At 34.1% G+C, this 25031-nt stretch overlaps 1 protein-coding gene across 1 annotated transcript; it reads right to left on the bottom strand.

Moving 5' to 3' along the window:
• Positions 1–1624: 1624 nt before the first annotated feature.
• Positions 1625–24970, bottom strand: LOC121369143. The gene is given in 20 exon segments (XM_041494017.1): positions 1625–3530; positions 5075–5166; positions 6094–6254; positions 6939–6982; positions 7857–7949; positions 8728–8818; positions 9682–9744; positions 10364–10469; positions 11512–11596; positions 12485–12553; positions 13042–13187; positions 14756–14848; positions 15245–15311; positions 15313–15354; positions 17453–17552; positions 18867–18996; positions 19713–19847; positions 21292–21552; positions 22867–23005; positions 24908–24970. Coding segments are annotated over 20 exon segments (2121 nt in total). The 3' UTR covers positions 1625–3389.
• Positions 24971–25031: the final 61 nt, after the last annotated feature.

Genomic DNA, 25031 nt, shown 5'->3' with positions numbered 1-25031 from the left:
TATAGCGAGATATAGTGCAATAGGCCCACTGACTGGGATTGATCCTAAATCGACCACGCATCAGGCGACAGCTAAAACCACTGGGCTACACTCTGCCCTTAAGACAGTTGTAATGACATCTAATAGCTGATCATTAACAAATCAATGTGCTCCAGTGGTGTCATATTCTATACAAAACAAACTTTAACTTTCTATACCATACTATAGGCATGTACATTGTATAGTCGAATCCACTTTATTGCATATCGGTTTATAGCATAAATCGCTTATTTGCATATTATTCGGTAGCACAGAACCTTTTAGCATTAAATCAATATAAATTATGTCACATATTTGAATAGCTTTATAAAGACAAACATTGTTTAATTGCATACGAAAACAAATGACAAATGAAATGTAAACAAATTTAATGGTGGCTTGGGAAAACACCACACCACATACTTTATTTCTGGAATGTTGTCATAAAAATACAAATGTAACAAATGCTAAAATGATTAGTATATACATAAATGTAAATGCTAATAAATATATGAATAAATGAACAAAATATTATCAAAATGTAAAGATTGGCACTATACAACACGATATAAAAAAAATATAAAAAGTAAATAAATTAATTTCTTTTGAAACAAAGAAGTTCTACTTCAGCATGTACTTTGCGAATAACTATCATTTCCAGAACAAAATTAGTTGGTATGTATGTGTGCAGGAATTTATGCAGGGGCGAACCTAGACTGAGGCAAGTGAAGTTTCTAGTGAGGGCCCAAGTCATGCTCCCCCAGAAAATATATTTAAAAAAAAAAAAAATAATAACTTTGAGCAGGGAGGCTTCGACCCCCAAATCCCATCCCACTCCCCTGCACACGTACCTGATGTCTTTTAAAGGGACATTCCTGAATTTGCTGCAATTTTTAAGATGTTATCGACTAACAGAGACTTTTTAACGATTGTAATTACATATCAAATATATTTTTCTGCATAAAATATTAGTGGCTGTATATTAAACATGTTTCTGATCGTTCTAATATTTGTACTAGGTTACATTTCATTTTATTTCCTAAAAAAAAAAGAATTTCATATGAACGAAATTATTTGAAGACAATATCCAGTTTGGGCTTCTTACAAATATTAAGACAACCAGAAACACATTGAATATACAGACACTGATATTCTAAACAAGAGAATATATTTAATATGTAAGTTTAATTATAGAAATATTTTATTAGTCAGAAACATTAATGCAGAAAACTCAGGAATGTCCCTTTAAGTATTAGATAGATGGGAAGTAAAAACAGTTTTAAAAATCTTGCACCAAAACTACATTCTCAAGTTAACATGAAAGCTCAAGTCAAATTGGGGACTTGAGCTAGACTTAATTCCATGCTCTTCAAGATGCCCATCTTTTACCAAGACACTCTGAGGTTTATGAAATTATATTTAAAGTACATGTACAAGTAATACTAAAAGGGATGTTCCGATTTAGGATCGATCCCCGTCGGTGGCCCTATTTGGCTATTTCTCGTTCCAGCCAGTGCTCCACAATTGGTGTAACAAAGGCCGTGGTATGTACTATCCCATCTGTGGGATGATGCTGCTAATCGAAAAGAGTATCCCATGACAGTGGCAACAGCGGGTTTCCTCTCTCAGTATCTGTTTGTGGTCCTTAACCATATGTCTGACACCATATAACCATAAATAAAATGTGTTGAGTGCACTGTTAAATAAAACATTTCTTTCCTTCCTTCCAAACAGTGTGGTGCGAGTTTTGTGTGTCTTTGTTTTGTGTTTCTTTGTTTTGTGTGTGCTATGTGTGTGTGTGACTGTGTAGGATATATGAACGGGTAACGGTGACGGCATAAGTACATGTGTGGATCTAAAGGAAATGATTTTATTCAAAACAAAGTTGCCCCATCACCAAGCACATTATACTGACTGCTATCTACACCTCACCCATATCCTATACTCTTCACACATGGTACTGTTGTCCTGGTGGCTTAGAAACTATTTATGATACTATGTTCTTGGTGCATGTTGTCGGTGTTGTGTATTGTGGAGAGTGGTAGTATGTAAATCAGCTATGTGTAATTACAGTTGATTGGTGGGAGGGCCACATAATTTGCAATTTCGCATGTTACACTTTTGGCAAGGATATGCATTTGTGTGTGTGTGTCTCTATCTGTGTGCGACTTTTAGAATAATATATTCTGTAAATATGGTCCCTATCAGTGTTATTGTCTTCTAAAACTGTCTCCAGTTCACATCCAAGTTGTCTGATCCTCTATTGAAATGGAAATATCAGGTATATATATGGTAATGAATGGAAGTACACCAAATGCTGATATGTAATAGTAATTACAAAAAACAAACTTGTCAGCTGCGGTGTGGTTTCCTTACTGAAGTTCAACCTGTTGTAAAGGACACCTTGTTTAACAACCATCTCTTTTATAGGAAAATTCAGACATGTTCTTTCTGCAAACATATATACAGGTATTTGTTTTATACCTGTACCTAAACACCACTTGCTGTTTTAAAGATCATGTTTATAGGTTCCTTGAGTGTTTTTTATAACTAGGTTTCGACTATACAAATTCCTAGTTGGGTTCCAGGTTTTTCAGAACCAATAGGAATCCTATCTCTATTATATTTTCACTTTAAATTAATTATTTGCCATTTCATTTTTTTTAATGGTCACTTTAACTGTTAAGACTCCAAGTCTTGTGGATTCTACCAGCTGTGTTTCAAGCTTTTTTCAAACTGACGAGAATTTCGTCTGATAAAATCCACACTAAATTAATATTTATTACCAACCTGATCAATGTTGGAAGTAACTGTCGGATTTTATGTTACTTAAAGGTGGGTAATATATAAAATACTACACTCGTTTGTGTCTGACCTCACTTTCATTAGATCAGATACTATGGGAAACAAAACTTCGTTCAGGGCTTGAAATAGAGGCCTGTGAAAAGCATTAACAGTCCATTTTTTAAACCTAGCAGATGAAATAAAAATTCACCTGCTAAAATTACAAAAAAATTGAAGATCCCTTTTCAAGAGACAGATGTATGTACGATCATCTCATCTTCTATTTAGCTGAGGCTAGGCTCATAGAGTCTGTTATATTTTAATTTTATAATGCTCTAAAATACACCTCAGAGGTCCTAACTTTCCACACACTGTCTCAAACCTAAAACTCACACCGTGCCGTTTTATTTCCAGCAGGTCATACTTTTTTCTTAGCAGGCCATATTTCTTTCAGCCTGCTATTTAAAAAATACTAATAACAGCAGGCCATATTTGACTTCCTATTCCAAGCCGTGTGCGTGTAGTAATCTATATAACACTCATGGTTAATGTAACGCAGACTCCATGTTTGATGGCTCCCATCACTGCTAGATTCCCAGTTCGACCGCCCTCCGGTCTTCCCGCCATCGTTGAATGAGTTGCATCATCTTGTCACTGGCCTCCTGCTGTTGCTGTGGTGTCATCAACTCAAACTCTCCGGGATTCAGGCGCTTTCCAAACACTTCATACTGCAAGTAGGAGGTCGCAGAATAAATAAACATATTGGAAAGGAAAGGAAGGTTTATTTAATGACACCTGAGCATGTTTTAAACTACAGTGAGAGAGAAAACACCTGTCACAGCTAGTAAAATTTGCAGTAAGTGGTTTTTTACATGCAGTTTTCCATACATAGGACAGATCCTAGCACAATCATTGATTGTTAGTTATGGGACATGTTTTGGGATGGGAAAACTTAGATCCCTTCATGACCCACTGGACTTCATGCGACAACATATTTTATTTGCTGTGAATTCATAAAGCCATCCTTAAATATATTCCTTTGCTTCTTTTTCTTTCTTTTTTTATATTAACTTTTTTCTTTTTTATTACCATCATTATTTTTTATTTATTTAATTATTTAACTTTTTCTAGTTTCTTTTTTTTTTTTTTTTTTTTTTTTTTGCTGTTACCTAATCCACCAGGAACTTTATTCACTGCATTACTAAAGTGTCTACCCATGGTACAATGGGATACACAATTTTATTCCACTCAGTAGATGCAATGAATTTTGTTCTCTTTTTTTCCCCAGTCACTTTCAATTACTGGTAAATTATTGGGAAAAGTGGGTGTGAGTAAATTCACATAAAAAACCATGTGTTATAACTTACAAAATTACAAGTACCACAATGTTTTACACCTAATGGCTTCAATTAAACAAGCCATCATTAAATCTTTTTAAATTCCACATAATACAATATGAAAGAGTAGACTGTTATTTAATATGTTCTTACATAACCATATTTTATTTATTTATTCTTTTTTCATATGACCCTTTATTATTATACTGCAAACAGGATGAAAATAAATAATTCATGACAAAGAATTTTTTTTTATAAGTCAGTCAGGCAAAAGATAAAAATATTAATTTGAATTTGAGATTAAAACAATATTATATACACCAGGAAATTAAGCTAGAATCAACATAAAATACAAGGTCATGTATTGGCTTTTTCCCTGACAAGAAAACTTACTTCATTATCTTTGCTTTAATTATGCATATTTTAATCAATACTGTCACACTTGCAAATGTTTGCAACATGCAATGAGCCACGGTTCATGGAGATCTGTCTGATCCCAAGTGTTGATATCTCATTAATTAATTACCATATTGTATTGTACTAGCTTCTAATTATATGTCATGTGTGAGGAAAGATGGGTTTTTTAGTTGCCACCTACCAAAAGTCTACATCAAAACAACCCAAGAACTTCGAGGTACTAGCTAGGTCATAGTGGTTTACTGTCAAACACCCATCTACTCGTACTTTCAAAACTAATCAACACTTTGTATTGTTAAATAAGCATTTGCTTAACACATAGAAAAGGAAAATGCAAATGCCTTCAGTGAATTCATATTACAGCACAAATCACTGCAGAGACAACAGCTAATGCAGTTAGCCTAAATACAAACTATAAATATTATCATTTTACATGATCGTTCAGTGTGCCTTTCCATTTATAAAATAATTTAGTACATAATAATTTAATATGGTGCATTTTGGCTCTTATGACTTACCTGTGCTTTCTTGAGGTCCTCAATGTTTTGCCGGACGTAACCTTCAGTAGCTCGGTTCAACACTTCACTGTCACTTCCCTCGCCATGTGCAACTACAGACAAAACACAGTGGTAAATTCAAATGTGAATTGCACAGTCAGGGTAACAAATAATTACTTTGGTCATACTTGATGGTATGTTAAAAGGAAAAACAAATTAAAAATTGATTGTGACAAGTACATAAAGTTTTTAATTGGGATTAGTATTCATGATTGGGAGTCATGCTCTCTCTGAATGATGGCATCAGTGAAAAATGTATTAGGTTCATGCACAATGCCGTTAATTTCTTCTTTAGTAGCTGTGTTTTATCTTATCAGTGTATATAAAAATATTTCTCAGTCATAACCAAGGAACTAAAAAATAACTCACAAATAGCCAATGGATCAAAAACAAGTTTTTATAACTCCTGCATATACATACATACATTTACAACTTTTAAAGTTAACTTTATCAATAATGTATTAACTATGAGCTATTCTGTATAAATCTAATTTACTCTATACTTTCTATTCCCAATAACGAATAAAAAGTGTTATTCCTACTTTTGCTTTCAAGTACGCATCGCAAATTGTCAAACTGACTGCTAAACATTCCTGACTTTATTCAAAACAAGGATGACATCCTTATTAATAATGTGACATCATTCGTGACTGTCATCAGTACATCATTACATAACTGCAGTCAGCGAAAAGCCTCATAAAGTTACATCACTATTCTAGGGTCATTTTTCCATTTTAGCCAAAAAACAGTTTTAATGCAGGATTTTAAATAAAATTAAAATTGAATTAGCCTTTATTGGTAATCATCCAACGCCATATAACTATAAATGAAATATGACGAGTGCATCGTTAAATAAAACATTTCCTTCCTTTCAAACATACATAATGTCATCTGATATTTGACTACAACTTGGCAAAACATGTTTTGTCTGGTATTAACTTTACTTTATTCTAAGTTAACCTTTAAGATAAATATGTTACTTTTGTCCATGCTGATTCTCATTCTCCTGATGAAGTCGAACATGAACGTGTCCGTCTGGTCAGCGGGTGTTTGTTGTCGGGATGGCGTGTGCATTTCCTGGATCACTGGAAGACTCGAAATGTGAGAGGCTGGGGTCGGTGGTGGCGGCAAGAGTACACGACTGTAGGCACAAAAAATTAATACACATAAGTCACTTTGTATTTATTATCACTAAGTTATTATCATTACATGTAATTAAATATGAATTTTAATAAAAAAAACATGAAATATTAATTATATTTCATAAACTGGGTTGTGTATATTCAGTTAATCTAAATACAGTTAGCACAATACAAGCAGAAATTGATTTACATTATGCTCAGAAGCGGGCAGAGAAATATATTATCCACAGAGAATACTACTTGAGTGGCCATTAATTAACATTTATCTTAGAACAAGTTTTTTAAAAGGTATCTTAACAAGCGAAAATTATTTGGATATGTTTTTAAACGAGTTGTAAGATAAATGGTATCTAACGGACACGAATGTTGTATTGTATTTCTTACTTTTCCTAAAAAAATCAGTTTTAAAATCAATTTAAATGCCTTTTTCAACTCAAACCTATTTACGGCCCTTGCGCTTATAGTTAACTTGTGTTTCACAGACAAGTCAATTTCAGGTTATCTTGTACGTCACGGAGTGATTGATTAGACCGTTCCTTTTTTTCATGGGATGGTATGGCATTGATGACCAGTCGTATGTCTTTAAAATGTTAACATGTATGTGTTATAAATAATAACGAATGTGTAAGAAATATACTTTAATATATTATAATTTAATAATAGAAATATAGGACCTTACTCACCTCATGTATGATGCAACACTATAAACAGAAGGTGCTGGGGATTTCTGAAAAATATTCAATACTTATTATAGTTGTGTACAACAAACAATTAAACTTTAAATTTAACTGATAAATTTTTAATATATATTACAGTTGACAATAATGTTGCTTTTGAGTAATGTTTATAACAATTTCAAAAAATTTCAGTTACAGTACTAAAACTTAAATTATTTCAATAACTGTCATATAAAATTATACAGTACTTGTCATCTGTATCTGATAATAAGCTGAATGTGGAAGAATCATGATTAGCTCAATTAGGCATGGATACAAAAAAAAAGTACAAAAAAGTTTGTTTTGTTTAACGATACCACTAGAGCACATTGGAGGCATGGATAGTTTATTTTTATACATGTACACCTAAATGTAAATTAAAACTTGCTTTAATGCCTTTTATACAGGTACAATTTTATTACAATTTAATAATTTGGCCAGAAGGGAACTATTTCCACAAAAGAATGTTCCTGGTTATTGTGCATGGGGACATGGGATTGTGAAATGAAAAGCCCCTAAGGTGCATTAATCTGAACCCCACCTAAGACCATTCTTTACTCATCACAAAGATTAGAGTATAAACATACGTTTTGTGTACTCTGTGTTACATATAACTAACTGTCGTTTTGAATAAATGGCCTTTTCATATACAATCCGCCGGTCTCCTGTTTGTTTATCATTGGACTTACAAGCTTGCTCTCTTTAGGATCCTGTATAATAGTATATTTAAGCAAAAAGTCCAATCTACATATTGCCACTGTATCACAATGTTTGGGGTGGGGGGGTAAATGAATTACTGGACAGTTATGTTTTCAACATCATATTTTGCTTCTTTTACTAATCCATGGCAAGTTAGGTAATTATGTAAAGCTGGTGATAACATACAGGTTTCTGTCTCTTCAAGGTTTCCACTTCCATGCGCAACCTCTGAAGTTCTTCCTCTGCTCTCTGCTCTGCTTCAAGACGACGCCTTCTTTCCTACAAAAATTAAATATAATAACATTAAATATCACTCCATAACAGTTTTAAAAAACAAAAACAAACAAGCATTCTGAGAATACTACTAAAGTAATACATGGGCCTAACAAACGTTCAGGGGTCATAACTCTGCAAAACTGGGTTTTGTCTCTGTGCTTCTGTCTGGATGGACTGGTAGAGGACTAATAATAATTGTCCACCAGCCTCGGTGGTGTCCTGGTTAAGCCATCGGACATAATGCTGGTAGGTACAGGGTTCGCAGACTGGTATCAGCTCCCACCCAGGGCGAGTTTTAACAACTCAATGGGTAGGTGTAAGACCACTACACAACTAACCCTCTGTCCTGGACAGACAGCCCAGATAGCTGATGTGTGTGCCCAGGACAGCATGCCTGAACCTTAATTGGATAAAAGCACGGAAAAAAGTTGAAATGAATGAATAATTGTCCTATGTAAAAATAATGCAATACCTAATACAGTAGTTAATCAGAGGCTAAAAAGTGAGGTACCAATTGTCAGCATGTATATGTGCTTTTGCTCAAAGATCTTTTACATAATAGGTGTTTGTCTGGTGCCAAGGTATGGCCTCATGGAGAATCTGACATAAAGTGTATATTAAGCTCACTTTATTAACATTTTAGGTGGGATGTAGCTCTACAACTCAGTGCCCATGTGATTATTTGTAAACCATTAGGTGGAAGGTGTAGTTCATTGTACTTAGAGTATTTCTGAAACAGTCATAAGTAGAGGAAGATATAGTTAACTGCAGTGCCGCATACCTCGTGAAGCTGGTCCTCCAGCTGTATTCTCTCCTGTTCCAGTCTCGCTCTCTCCGCCGCAACCACCTGCATGTACTCATCCTCCTCCTCCCTGAAATTATACATTTCACCATTACAATTAACAATCAATCTATCAGTCTCTCTCTCTCCCTCCAACCATCTCTCTTCTATTCTCTCCCTTCAGTCTGTCTCTCTGTCTTTCTTTGGCAATCACTTCTATCTCTCTCTCTCACTCCCTTCCTCTTTCTCTCTATCTCACTCTCTCCCTCCCTCTTTCTCTCCCTTCCTCTCTCTATCACTCTATCTCCTTCCATCTTTCTTTTTCTCTCTCCCTCTCCCTTCCCCTATCTCTCGCTTTCTCTGTCCCTCTCTCTCTCTCTGTCCCTCTCTTTCTCTCTCCCACCTCCCTCCCACTCTCTCTCCTCCCTCCCCCCCCTCTCTCTCTCTTTTCCCCTCCCCCTCTCTCTCTCTCTCTCTCTCTCTCACTCTGGCAGTCTGTTATTGCAGTATAACCTGCTTAAGCAACATCCTGTCTGAAGAGTCCACCTAACTATCTTTTAAACCATTTAATAATTCAAACTGACCAGTATTAGGCAGCAACCATCTGTTTTAAGAAGTACTATACTACTACTTTAGACGGCTGCTTAACAGGTTTGACAGTAATTTGTTTTGTAAATGTCACTAAAAAATCCACTCTGTCAAGGATAGCTTGCTTTTCCATATTATTATTAGTAGTAGTAGAAGTAGTAGTGAGCTTGTGGTGCCAACAGAAGCAAATGGTAACCCATAATAGCTAGACAAAATCCATTCATGCATTGACAAAATAAATACCTATAAATATCCATTCATTCTGAAAAACAAATCCACCTATTCATAGACAGAATCCATGTACATGTAGCTATTTGTAATATTCACCAGTCTAGAAAATAATACGATAGTATTTTTATCACTGACTTTCTTTCTTTGTCATCAAGATCTCTCTTAGCTTGTTCTGCCTCTCTCTGCTGCTGAAGAAGTCTACAAATAAAAAAGAAACACATTGTCTAATAGAAATGATATCTGGGTCTGTGCTTATAAATGTCCAAACTCAAAAATTTGGTGAAGTTTTCCCAGTTCTAATTATGTTCTATTTGCAGGGAAAGACTTTATTAAACCTTGAGTCTACACCTTAAAAATTTGTAAGAATAAAAATGTATATATAAAATATTCCAAGAATAAAATATATGTTACTGTAATCATTTTTAGTATACATCACTGTTTGCAAGCTACTAGCAGTAATATACACTTGACAGGAAACATTTTGTTTTCAAAATCTCGATTAGTGATATTTCTTGTCAACTGAAAACTGATTAGCAACTACTGTTTAATGTTTTAAAATTTTATACCGATTTCTAAAATTTGTGTACTGAATTGCAACACGATACTGAACATAATGTTCCTTGCTTGAGAGTAAGGGAGCTGGGGTGAATGGGATGTATGACAAATGTTCTCCAAATCTCTGCTAAAATTTCATTTTTATTAGTTTTTGATTATACTATGTAAACTTTCTTTCTTTTTTTCATAGATCATGCAACATTTTACACTTTTTTGTATTATGCAAACTGTCCAATTAGACAGAACACTGTTTGTTATTTACCGTTCTCTCTCTGCTTCTCTCTCCTCCCTCGCTTTGCGTCTGTCTTGCGGTTTTGTGTACGGAGGTATCAGATCATTGTGCCAGTGACGCCAAGGTGGATTTTCAGCTGAAATGTTATTAAACATGCAATTTGAAACATTTCATGTTATAAAGGGTGGTAAAAACAAACAATGAAAATACTATGAGCTATCAGCAGTATATTACCCATAATTAACATTCTCAGAATAGTATTTAACAGGTTATTTATTATCAGTGACTATCTTAATGGCTGTATATTTACATAATTAACATTCTCAGAATAGTATTTAACAGGTTATTGTCAGTGACTATCTTAATGGTTGTATATTTACATAATTAACATTCTCAGAATAGTATTTAACAGGTTATTGTCAGTGACTATCTTAATGGCTGCATATTTATATAATTAACATTCTCAGAATAGTATTTAACAGGTTATTGTCAGTGACTATAATTAACATTCTCAGAATAGTATTTAACAGGTTATTGTCAGTGACTATAATTAACATTCTCAGAATAGTATTTAACAGGTTATTGTCAGTGACTATCTTAATGGCTGCATATTTATATAATTAACATTCTCAGAATAGTATTTAACAGGTTATGTCAGTGACTATCTTAATGGTTGTATATTTACATAATTAACATTCTCGGAATAGTATTTAACAGGTTATTGTCAGTGACTATAATTAACATTCTCAGAATAGTATTTAACAGCTTATTGTCAGTGACTATCTTAATGGCTGCATATTTAAATAATTAACATTCTCAGAATAGTATTTAACAGGTTATTGTCAGTGACTATCTTAATGGCTGCATATTTATATAATTAACATTCTCAGAATAGTATTTAACAGGTTATTGTCAGTGACTATCTTAATGGTTGTATATTTACATTTATATTCAAACAAAGATGTATGACAAATAAACAAACATATGCAACATTATTATAAAATTTTAATTGGTGTTTTATACAATTGTTTAAACTTTAAATTGTATCTTGTATACTATAAATTAAAAATTAACGGTAGGTAAATTAGCTCTTAACTCCGGGTCGTAAAACTTGATACTGACATAAATTCTACTCAGTTTGCTACATAAATAGAGGAGAGATTCAGTAGTGAAGTTACCTTGTGTTGGATCCAGTACTGGCATTGCTGCTTTCTGGTCATGTGTCAGCATTGCATACAAATCACGATAGTGGTGTCGTTTTATCTGTAAAATAAAGCTATATTTGGTCACATATGAATGGAACAAACACATCACAAATATTTCTGTAATAAACATATTACAAATATTTTGAAAAAAAAAATATATATATTTGTTCAGATCACAAATATTTCTGTAATCAACATAATCACAAATATTTTGCAATACAAAAACAACATTTCAATATCATAGTTTACTACCGGTATGCAGAAAACCCCCACTGTTTTATAAATTGAGATATATAGAAGTAATTATACTAGCTGTTACAATGAGGATATCCAACACATAGGCACTGACGGTCTGCTAGTATAAGGAAAGACATAATACACCACAAGGGTTAATTGTGTATTGTTTATTAAATATACTTGTGCCAGATTATTGGTGTATTAAGAGTGGGCTAACACCACAGTGTTAAGAATCGGATGAAATTCTATAACCATTCAATACTTTGTACTAACCAATTGTTCATTGAATAATACTGTAATTACTGATATGTTAATTGTGCTTTGAAAATCTGTTTTCGCTATACCAAAAATATTAAATCGTAAATAAACATACAAGAAAGGTTTTTGTTAATCAAATAATTTTAAAATAGATATATTTTTAACAGGGTTTCATTTTCTCATATAAATTCTATTAAAATAATATATATATCAGTTGTGCATGAAAAAAAGATATTATTACTAATCATCAAATAAGAATAAACATAATTTGAATATAACCGTAAACCTATTCATTAGTCCATCAATAAATACAGAACTAGAAGTAATCCCGTATTGCACCTGGGTTTAGTCAATCACAAAGTTTGTATTTCATTCAGTCACATGAGTATATGAGAAATGTGTGAGGAATTTAATCAAATGGAGCACCACTAGTACAGTATTGTACACTGACCTCATACTGAAACTGTGATACAGTCAAACGTGGACACTCTTTCATCAAAACATTCTCCAGTGCTGAGGGCTGTGAACAAATAATTAATTTTTCCATTACACACATCATTTACAGGAGAACAAAAATACTACAAACTGTGAACTATTTATTATAGCAATTTTTATATCAAATTTAAACAATTTTATTAATATTATTATGAAATAATCATCATGTAATGTCATTTTGTGGAGAGGCATTAATTTATATGCCAATTCACTTCATTTATTAATGGCACATGTGCAAGAATTTTAGCAGGAGGGTGTCTAGACTGTGGTGAGTGAATTTTTTTTTTTTTTTTTGGGAGGGGGGTCGTGTCATGCTCCCCTGGAAAATATAATTTGCTTGAGCAAGGACTGTTTTAACCCCTAATACCTACCCCTGCAAAGATGCCTGAACAAAAAAAAAAAAAAAAAACATACACTAGAAAGTCTGTTAGTTCACAAAGCTTTGATGTGTACCACAATGTAGCTATTTTAATACACAGTATTTTTTTATACAAATTATTTCATTGTTCTTACACTCTGGGCATCCTGCAGCTTGTCAGCCAGAAGACCAAAGATGGTTGCTGTGATGACCGCAAGCCACTCGTTAGAAAACCCAGCTACGTCAAGTCCAATGACATACTGGTCCCACACAAACAGCAAGGTCTCGCTTTTCAGATAACCTGAAACAATAAGATATATTTTTGGTCTTATAATAAAAATACATAATTGGCTGCATTGGCCTCGGTCGAATAATTATTAAGCCATCAGCCTTAATTATGATGGCTGATGAGTTCACATCTTAGTATCAGCTCCCACCCAGAGTGAATTTTAAAGGGACATTCCTGAGTTTGCTGCAATTTTTAAGATGTTATCGACAAAGACTTTTTAATGATTGTAATTAGATATCAAATACATTTTTCTGCATAAAATATTAGTGGCTGTATATTAAACGTGCTTTTGATTGTTCTAATATTTGCAGTAGGTTAAATTTCATTTTATTTCCTAAAATATATTTTTTTCGTATGTACAAAATTATTTGAAGACAAAATCCAGTATGGGCTTCTTGCAAATATTAAGACGACCAGAAACACATTGAATATACAGACACTGATATTATAAACAAGAAAATACATTTAAAAGTTTAATCGTAGAAATATTTTATTAGTCGAAAACATCTTACAATGCAGCAACTTCAGGAATGTCCCTTTAATGGTTTAATGTTGATATAAATCCACTATACACGAACATGTCTCTCACTAACCATTAACAACTAAGGTAGTGTAAATCACTGAACAGAAGTTTAGGCTTACATTTTTTTATCATAATGCTCCAAGACCCGGCAACTATTAAAGACAGGCCTCTATCCAAGGCAGACTTTTTTTTTTTTTTCCGTAAATATTTTCTAACATATGCTTGCTGTAAAATAATCTTCTAATTTAGACTTCCAAACGATTTTTATAAATCTTTCTCTTGTCATGTTGTTCTCGCCATGGAACTACACTGATGAGTATAATGTGTTCATTAACATCACAAAGCTATAATAGCATACCCCGGCCTTTATTCAAGGCAGATCTCTATTTGTTTTCGTGATGCTCTAAGACCAGGGGCCCAATTCACTAAACTCTCGTAACTTTGCGATCTCGCAGTACAATGCTAAAAGACTTGTAAAGAGGATGCTGTGCTGTCTAGCAGAGCCTAAGAGATCTTTGTGAATTAGGCCCCTGGTCTCTAATCAAGGCAGGCCTCTGTTCAACAATTTACGGTATATGATTAATGGTAAAGAAAATATTTATTGGTCATTTGCATGCAATGATTCACACAACTATGGTGTGTCCACATAAATTGATATGAGTCAATCATTTACAAACTTTACACTTGGTTTTAGGCCATTTTATTATGGCACACAGGCACTTTTTTCCACTAAAAATGACGACCATGCGTATCTCTGTAACAAGGAAGGAATTGTTTTATTTAACGACACACTCAACACATTTTATTTACAGTTATATGGCGTCGGACATATGGTTAAGAACCACACAGATATTGAGAGAGGAAACCCGCTGTTGCCACTTCATGGGCTACTCTTTTCAGTTAGCAGCAAGGGATGTTTTATATACACCATCCCATAGACAGGATAGCACATACCACTGCCTTTGATGTACCAGTCGTGGTGCACTGGCTGGAGTGAGAAATAGCGAGCACTTTACCACTGGGCTACGTCTCGCCCTATCTCTGTAACACGTCTTACCTACAAACATAGTTCTGATGAGTGGTCTGATGAGACCGGTCAGTCCTTCATTGAGCAGTGCCTGGGAACCTTTTTCAGTGGCCACTATCTTCTCTGTGAAACACAAAAACAAGAAGATCTATATAGAGACTAGCAATGAAAAGATGTAAACATGATAATGATGATTATATTAACATATGCTTCACAATTGATAAACAGTATGAACAACAGCATGCATCTCTATCAAATTATTTCATCTTTATATTTTAGCATCAAACACTTTATTAAATACAGCTACGGCATTAATATTGACCCACCAACTACTCCTTACTACCTCATAATCCATGATCCATAAAACAATTGTCTTTTTTTAAACATGCCAAAATGATACAAACACTTTTAACATTGACTTATTTGCAATTTAGTTAATTACAATTATGTACTATCAAATTCAATTCCAGAAAAAAAACTATATTTGACATAAATTATTGTAATAATTATAACAAAAACCTTTGGCTGGGACGTAGGTCTTAGAAATCATTCTGCTGACATCTGGATACAGAGTTTGAAGGTGACCTTCCAACTTTGTCGACAAATCCTTTCATTTCCTCATTGTGCATCTAAAAAGAAATTTTAAAATTTAATTACCACTACCTGCCCTCCCAGAAGGTAATGACTTTTCAACATTAGGCCTACTGTTTTGCAGTAAAATCTCTGATCTTGTTAACTTGTATGTTATTTCTCAACAATTACCAGTGCTGATGTAAACGTCTACTTGTTTGGGGTTTTGGGGGTGGGGTTTTTTGGAGGGGGGGGGGGGGGCTGAAATATATATTATTGTGAGAATATATTAGCCTATGGATTGAAAATAGAAATGCCAACGCAAACAATTTTTTTCTCAGCATTTGTTTTTGTTGACGTAATTTTCTGAAATGCAAGGGCTACAATAATAACATCAAAGTTACACATTAATATAAATGTGTCACTATGTCTTGGAGCTTCAGAACCTTAGTTACATTTGGATTTATTACATTTAAGAAATTGGCAAGTTCAGTCTAAACCAGACCATGAACAAACCGGAATCCTGTCAAAATTGGCCAAGTTTCATGACCCACAATTTTCTGAATTCTAAAAAGCGACCCTCTAAACACCGGATCATGTCTAAATCTGATAAATATTACATCCCCCAGCATGATCCGGTTTAGACAGGTTTCACTGTAGTTATAGTAAAGCCATGATTGCAATTTTTCATAAGCCTTTAATATATAAGTCAATCACAACTGAAACAGTTCTACAAGTTTAACTAATTTAGATTCTATTAGCAAAGATGACTACATTTCTAGTGACAATATATTCCGCGACTGAAAGTTGCAATATTTTAGCAATGTGACTATCCACCTAACGATTAAGAATGTACAATGTAATAACTAAGCTCAGACCTGTCAACCCTCCCGGATTCCGCGGGAGTCTCCCGGTATTTGATCAAATCTCCTTTCTCCTGTGCGGGAGACAGTTTCTCCTGTTAAATGACATTTTTGTAAGCATAAAAAAAAATCGATCCTCTTTTGTCAAAATAACAGAAGGGAAGTAACTCTGCCTTTTTTTCTCATTCGGAAAATGTCGACTACTTTCGGCTTCTGAGAATGTAACAGGCCGAATTGTCCCGACTGTTTAACCTTTGCCGAAGTGAGAATTGTGGGATAGCCTATTTATATTGTTAAAAAAGCACATGGAGTTTATAAAATTACGTGTTATTATAATGTTTGTTGTCATCGTAATGGCTACGAAGCGTGTTGCCGCTAATTCAACAGGCTGTGTATTGACATTCAGTGTTGCCATATAAAAAAAAAAAACTATCCAATTTAGTTCTAATAACACCTCTGAATTGTAAAATGTCTTCCCACTGGATTACATAATGCAACTATGACGAATCTGAACTGCCAGACTCCGAGTTGACAGCGATACACACGATGCATGTTAAATCCACATGTCACAGCAAGACAACGAAAAAACCAATTAGCTGTATAAACATACTTGTGTCAGTTAATTTTGTATGTTTGTGCAGTAAAATGTTGGTTATAAGGGTACACTTCAAGAAATTATTTTTGTACAATTAAAAAATGTTGTGTTTGACATTGACATAAAGTTACTCACGGAAATGGGTATAATTCCGGTATATTTCATGCGATGTCCGTAATGAGGTTTTACTTATGATTAATGAAAATACAATGTTTATTGCATCATTATAATGATTTTAGTACCACGCCATCGTTCCTCATTATAGTAAAAACTGAATATTAATTTATAAGATTTATATAAATTTGTCTTTGGTACTTAGGTACACTAACCACAAATGATAATATAACGCAACCTGTAAGGCCGTAAGTGTAATACTGTAAATGTACTAATTAAAAAAATTTCTTTCTTGTTCATGTTCTTAGTATTTTTGGATCCATTTTTTTTTTTTTAATGCCAAGATCTAAGTTTAAGAAGTATATACGACATTATAAAGTATTCATATAACTTATTGTAATAATGTTTTTTTTAAATCTTGTGATTTTGAGTTAAATTGTGTGAATTTAAAAAATCTCCTGCTTTTTGACAAAATCTCCTGCTTTTTCAACACACACCTCCAGCTTTCTCTTGACTAAAGGTTGACAGGTCTGACTAAGCTTGTGTAAAATGCATTCTGTGAACAAATAACTAGTGATCTCATACCTCAGATCCAGAGTCTATGACATATCCAGGTCTTGAATCCAAGTAAACTAAGTACTCTTCAACCATCTGTGCAACAATTCTACCAGGGGCTGGTTCTCGCCTGTGTCAATGATACGCATTTATAAAACTGAGTTTACATTATTATTTTTCACTCTAGACAGGGCTTCTAGAATTTTTGTATAATCCACTAGCCATGGGATCAGTGATTTTAAAACTTTACAAGCCACAATTAAAAATTCATTAGCCCTACTTTACTTTAAGTTAATATAATTTTACTAATTAATAGCAATAATCAGAAATGACACCTAAAGAGGAAGTTCGAGCTTAAAAACACTAACAATTGGTGGTGGTGGGGACAGGATATATGTATTTACAAAATAGACCTAACTGCAGCATTTGACTCTTTTTTTTTTTCACTAGCCGTCGGTCATGGCAATAGTAGTTATTTACTAGCCCAACATTGAATATCACTAACCATGGGAGTGCAGCTACCATAATCTAGAAGCCCTGCTCTAGATAACATAAACAAATTAAGATCTCAACAGCTGAAATACAAAACAATATCAGAATGTGTATTAACTGAAGCAATGAATTACCATGTTTTGTAGAAAATACCGTATCAGACTGAGTAAAATTAAAAAGCAACAATATTACAAAAGTTTTGTTTAACGACACTACTAGAGCACATTGATTTATTAATTATCAGCTATTGGATGTCAAACATTTGGTAATTTTGATATGTAGTCTCAGAGAGGAAACCCACTACATTTTTCCATTAGTAGCAAGGGATCTTTTATATACATCATCCAATAGACAGGACAGCACATACTTCAGCCTTTGATATACCAGTCGTGGTGCACTGGCTAGAATGAGAAATAGCCAAATAGATACAATATTAACAAAGTAACAAATCTTGATAAAATGAAACACATAAAATGAAACACCAAAACCAGAATAACACTGGATTTGCTAAAACTGTTAAAATGTAAGCATGTAATGTTAAGTACCATTGACAATTGACTAATTAGGCTCTACCAATGTGTCAATCGATTATAAATATCCATAATCAGTTGTGACAGAAAATGTTAACTGTACTTGTTCCTCCAGTTAAGATGATGTAACCGACATAAATATGCTGGGGTTTGGGTTTGCTTTCTGGCAAAAATCGAAACCAATTCCAAACATCATATATTTAAGAAATTGCAACCAATTCCAAACATCATATATTTAATAATTTAAAAAACAATTGGTGTTCAGTTTAGAAAAGGCAGAAATTGCAACCAATTCCAAACATTAAGTAATGTATAATTTAAAGATTAAAACATTAAAAACCGAAAATATTTTACACTGCTTAATATAACTAGGGTGAGGACCTTTAAAAATAGGTTGTACAGGATCTGCAGACTACACCCACCTGGAGAGGTTAGGAAGAGCCACCAGTACGAAGGGTACGACCAGCATGTAGTCAATGTCTCGCAGCCTGCTCTTAGTTCTCATCCTCGTGTGGTGGTACGACAACACAGCCTTCATGCCGTAAAATGCACCTTTAATGTATAAAACATGACAGGATCCCATGGTGATGAATAGAAAACGTGCTTTTTCATATTTCAATAAGCCTGAAATCTTTTATTTGATATTGTATAAACTCAACATGTGTCCATGTCTACATGTATCTGATTGTGTGCATGTGTCTGTATGCAAGCATGATGCTTGCTTGTATTCATGTGTGTGTGTGTGTGTGTGCGCATGTGTGTGTGTGTGTGTGTGTGTGTGTGTGTGTGTGTGTGTGTGAGCATGTGTGTGTGCGTGTGAGCGTACATGTATGTGTGTGTGTGTGCGTGTGAGCGTACATGTGTGTGTGCGTGTGAGCATACATGTGTGGGTATGAGCACACATGTATGTGTATGTGTGTGTGTGTATGTGTGTGCGTGTGTGCATGTGTGTGTATGTGTGTGTGCATGTGAGCGTACATGTGTGTGTGCATGTGAGCGTACATGTGTGTGCGCGCGTGAGCGTACATGTGTGTGTGCGTGCGTGTGAGCGTACATGTGTGTGTGTGCATGTGAGCGTACATGTGTGTGTGTGTGTAATAACTACCACTGCCATTGATAATAATATGATATATAATTTACAATACACACCATACTCATTCAAAATGGAGTGTCATTAACCATTCATTCAGCATCAAAGACAATAATTTGACATGAAAGAGTTTCCTACATTTCACTAGAATACATTGCGTTTACTGATGATGACTCACCAACAGAGCCTTTGAGATCTGAAAGTGTTGGTTCTGTGTTCAGTAACTGTTCACACTTCTGAGAAATTTCCAGATCTAGTGGAGATATTGCACTGCGCGGATTGCCGTTCAGGATGTCAACATACGTCTTACGAACTGAAACAGAGATAAAAGAAAATAAAACTAGTCACATTAAATACAAATATTAATGTCTATCAAATTAACACTTTCACTTCCTCGAACGCCTTATATATTTAATAATTTTAAAAACATGTGCTGAATTTAGGAAAGGTATTTATTCATTAGTAACTCATATAGTGTTTTGCCTAACTTGTTTCAGCATGGTGCTGCACCATGCCTTGATAGTCTAATGCTGTTTTGCCGTAATCAGTACCATGCTTGCCCTGAGATAAAACAAGCCTTTTTCAATAATTAATTCTAAAATTGCCTTTATAAAACACTCAAAACAATTATTATTGTCAGTCATTTATTAAAGCAAGCATATTAATTACATTTAAATTTTTATTTTTCAATAAATTTTTTGTCTTTAATTTAAAAAACTACCCTGAAAATGGTGAAAATACCCCAAAAGTGTTTAATTATTATGCCTTGCAAAATGTCTAGGGAAATCACTAAGTCTCACTAAATAGCCATATATATTTAATAATTTGCTAAAAATGGAGTTAAATTTAGAAAAGGTATTATCTGTTAGTCACATAAAAATTCTCTACCATTTATATTTAATAATTTAAGACAAACACAGGTGTCTAGCCATGTACTTATACAGTGAAACCTGCTTAAACATCACCCTGAACAAACCAGAATCCTGTCAAAACCGGCCACATTTCATGGTCACAAATTTTCTAAATTCTAAAAAGCAATCGGATAAATATTAGGTCCTCTGCATGATCCGGTTTAGACAGGTTTCACTGGATATCATAATTTTTTGTCTGTCTGTCTCAAGCCACAGTAAGTCTTAAGTCATATATGCATCCAAAACACAAAAGCAATGACTTTTTGTAAATTCTGCCCTTACATATATAGCATTAACTGGTATAATCAATATTCATCAGTAGACTCAGTGTGGTTTTACACTCTAACAAATGTTCCACCAATAGTACATGAGTCCCAAACACCATGGCATATGACATTATGTGTGGGTGTATATAAAAGATCTCGTAAAAAAAAAAAAAAAAAAAGAATGAAAAATATTTATGTGTTGGCTACAGGTTCCTTCTTTCACATCCAGCTCATATATCACAAATACAACCCCTGCATTTGCCCACAGCAATCGGTAATGCTGTGGAGATTGCTGTGGAGTTTTTAATTCTCCACAGCACTTTTTTGCCTTCGACTATATTCAGGGTTTTTTTAATGGCATGCTTTTTTGCCGTAGACATTTTCTTAATTGCAGGGGTTGCAAATACAATCATTACAATACATTTGATATCTAACAACCAAGGGCAGAGCTTAAAATTGCAGCCTGTGGATAGCTAAAAGGACACAATTGTTTAGACCTAACAGGGTGACTGCCCATCGCACCTTAAACAAGCACTCTTTATCACCAAGCTACGAACCATAAACAAAGCCAGAAACTAACATTTGGGATTGTTGAGGTACAGCCTCCAGCCAAGTGCCCGGATATTTGCAGGGAGGGGCTGGTTCAAACAGATGTGTAGTTTCACTTTCATTTCCGGCCATCGTCGCAGCAAGCTGACCGCGCCTTCTTCCGCCCCTTCAATGATCAGGTCAGATTTTGTATCCAGCGGATATTCCTCCATCAACTGTCTGGCCACATCTTCATTCAGGTACTGGTCCATCAGGGTGGAAACTTTGCCAAACAACGTTCGAAACATACTGCCTAACAAATTATGAACAAAAGACTGTACAAATTTCAGAGTGTAAAAAGTGAAAAAGCTAAACAGTTGTTTTCTTTTATGGATTGTAGTGTATTATAATCAAATTTAAAGTATTTATGGATGGGAAAATTTAGCTAGAGAACTTTAAAATGGTGCATTGGGTATCTGATTAGTTCTTAGCATATTCATGTACTGAATTACAGATAACAGCAATTGGCTAAAAGCATTAGATTATAACCGGCTTCGATGGCACAGTGGTTAAGCCATCAGACTACAGGCTGCTGTAGGTACAGGGTTCACAGCCCGGTACCATTTTTCACCCAGAGAGAGTTCTTAAGGGCTCAATGGGTAGGTGTAAGGCCACTACATCCTCTCCTCTCTCACTAACCACTAACACACTAACAATTAACCCACTTCCCTGGACAGACAGCCCAGATAGCTGAGGTGTGTGCCCAGGACATTGTGCTTGAACCTTAATTGGATATAAGCATGAAAATTAGATTATAAACAAATTTACATGTAGGATGTATACATTTGCAAATAAACATCCTAATAAAATATCTGTATTTTAAAAAAAAAAAAAAAAAAAAAAATATATATATATATGTATATGTATACTACTATAAAGACAATAAAAAATGTGAAATAAATAGAAACTGGTATTAAAAAAAATATTAATAATTATAATATGACATTATGTACCCTTTGTAGTTATAAAGGATCTGTAACCCGATTCTCATTCCAGCCAGTACACCATGACTGGTATATCAAAGGATGTGGTAAATGCTATCTTGTCTGTAAGATGGGGCATATGAAAGATCCTTTGTAGGAGGTTTTTTCTCAAAGACTATACTTCAAAATTACCAAATGTTTGATATCCAATAGCCGATGACTGACAAATCAATGTGCACTAGTTAACAATAACAGCAAACTCAGGACTGTCTCTTTGAAAAAAAAAAAAAAAAAAAAGAGACATGATTTAGCTCTGTCGGTTGAGTACTCACATGAGGTGTTTGCATCGCAGGATCGAACCACCTCGTGGATCCATTCAGCTGATTTGATTTTTTCTCATTCCAACCAGTGCACCACTACTGGACAAAGGCCATGGTATGTGTTTTCTTGTCTGTGCCAGGAAAGTGCATATAAAAGATCCCTAGCTGCATTAGGAAAAATGTAGCAGGTTTCCTCTTATGACTATGAGTGAGAATTACCAAATGTTTGACATCCAATAGCCAATGATCTATTAATCAATGTGCTCTAGTGGTGTCATTCAACAAAACAAACTTTTAAAAAACCCAATGAAAGTAAAGTCCAACCTCCTTCAATTGCTTTAGTTGCCCTCTGCATGAACAACTCTTTCTCTGCATCAGACAGGTCGGTGAAATACTGGACATGGCTCTCTGTGAGTTGCTGCTGAATCGCATCATGAAGTTCATGCAGAAATGAGTTCCACTCCTTAACAAATAATATACATGGATCATTAATATTCAGCATAGCATGAAAGAAAGGTTTATGTGTTACAAACAATAATGCTCTTTATTATGATTGGTTCAATACTATCACCTGACTTGTATAAAAGCTTAGACTTGTATAATGCATACTATAGACCTTTAAACCAAATATTTTATTATTTTAAAATGTTTATAATTATACAAGTCAGGTGAAATTATCGAACCAATCATAATAAAGAAACTGTAAGTATAGTGAAATTTCTCTAAACCAGACATCCATGGGACCAATAATTTTATCTGATTTTCAGAGGTGGCCAGTTTTCAGGGTTTGCATTGATACAAAACCTTTTATTGTACTATATTGTTTGTTTCCACTGGTGTCCTATTCACAACAATGAATAATCCAATAAAGAACTTTTGACTTAAGATGCTTTAATGTTTGCTTATATACTTTAAAAATGTTAATGATTCATGTAATCTGGCCGAAGATGGCGAAGTGACACTAAACGAAACAATTAATGGCGCCGTAATGATTTCTAACTGTCTGATCGTCTGGTTTTCAGAGGTACAAATTGCATTAAATAAAGAGTTTGGGACTGAATTATTTGTTCGGTGTTCAGTTTAGAGAGGTTTCTGGTTTAGAAAGGTAAATTTTAGTGTTAAAAGATGCATAAAACATAGGACTTTGGAAAACATCCAGTTCTGAGATAATTCCGGTTCAGAGCAATATTGTTGTTGGTAACAATATGTTTATTTACATGGTTTTTAATAGTGTAATATTGACACTGATACAGGTAGTACTTGAGTATATTTTTTAAAATAGCAGCAAAAGCAACTTTTAAAAAGTAATTTCCACATGTGAAAAGTTTAGCAAATTTGAGTGCTAGAGCAACCATAAACACAAATTAGAACAACCGTCAAAAAGATTTAAATATTAGTTTTTTCTTGGTGTCATAATATGGCCTTTTTAAGGATGTTTATTATGTTATCAGGTTTTCTCAGAATCAGCCATTCTTTCAATACACTGAGCCTTATTACCTTGTTTCTCCACATATCACTGTACACGCAAATACAGAAAATACAACAAAAGCAGACCCATGTTCTAAAATAAAGGACTTGGATTGTAAAAATATTTATTAATTATTATTAGTTATGATGTGCAAGCAGTGATCGAAATAAGCAGAATGTTTCACTTGTCCACCAGACAAGAACCCTTAAAAATATACTTGTCTGCCAATGTTTTCACTTGTCCAAATAAGTTAGAAATTGTAGGGCAGGAAATTGATGTAGGAGGAAACGTTCCAGCCTTGCAGGGCCTTCAGTGTATTTTAAAGTGTGTTGGGGGTGGGGGACCAATGTTTGTGCTATGTTCTGGGAGATGAAAATACATATACTTGAGACCCAAACCTGTGGTTTGGGGGTATGCTCCCCGGAAATTGCATGTCAATAGTAAATGAAATGCAATTTTTTTTTGGATATGTAATTCAAGGTATAATCCTTACATTTCACAAGAAAAATTTATAGAAAAATTTATAGAAAAATTTAAAGAACAAAGTACAAATTGGCAAAAGATCCCCCCCCCCCCCCCCCCCACACACACACACACACTTTTTTTGGATGGGAAGGGGTAAAGTTAGTAATGTTCATACCTTTTATCAAGGATTCATTAAAAACATTGATGTGAAATAACACAGGAATGAAAAGTTTGTTTAAGATGACACCTCTGCAGATTTTAAAGTATGTTTTAATAATGCATATGAATTATAATTTTGATTTGCCATCATATGGTTGTTTCGGGCCTTGGTCGAGAAAGAACGGAGTATCCTAACACGCAATTCGTGAATGGCATTTCCCTTTTAAAATTAATTTAACATGTCTAAACTGAAATCACATTATAAATTAAAACCTTTGACTTCGTAATATCTTCTTTACAGTTTAATAACCACTTGGGATAACCTTTTGACGCCATTTGTAAACTATTCTGGGTACCAAGGCTATTCTGTAAAATGAATACCAATTGGTTGTTTTAT

This window comes from Gigantopelta aegis, chromosome 3, assembly GCF_016097555.1.
Source record: "Gigantopelta aegis isolate Gae_Host chromosome 3, Gae_host_genome, whole genome shotgun sequence".
NCBI classification, from domain to species: Eukaryota; Metazoa; Mollusca; class Gastropoda; order Neomphalida; family Peltospiridae; genus Gigantopelta; species Gigantopelta aegis.
Note: the sequence above shows the minus strand (reverse complement) of the source record. Positions and strands in the feature narration are given on the sequence as shown.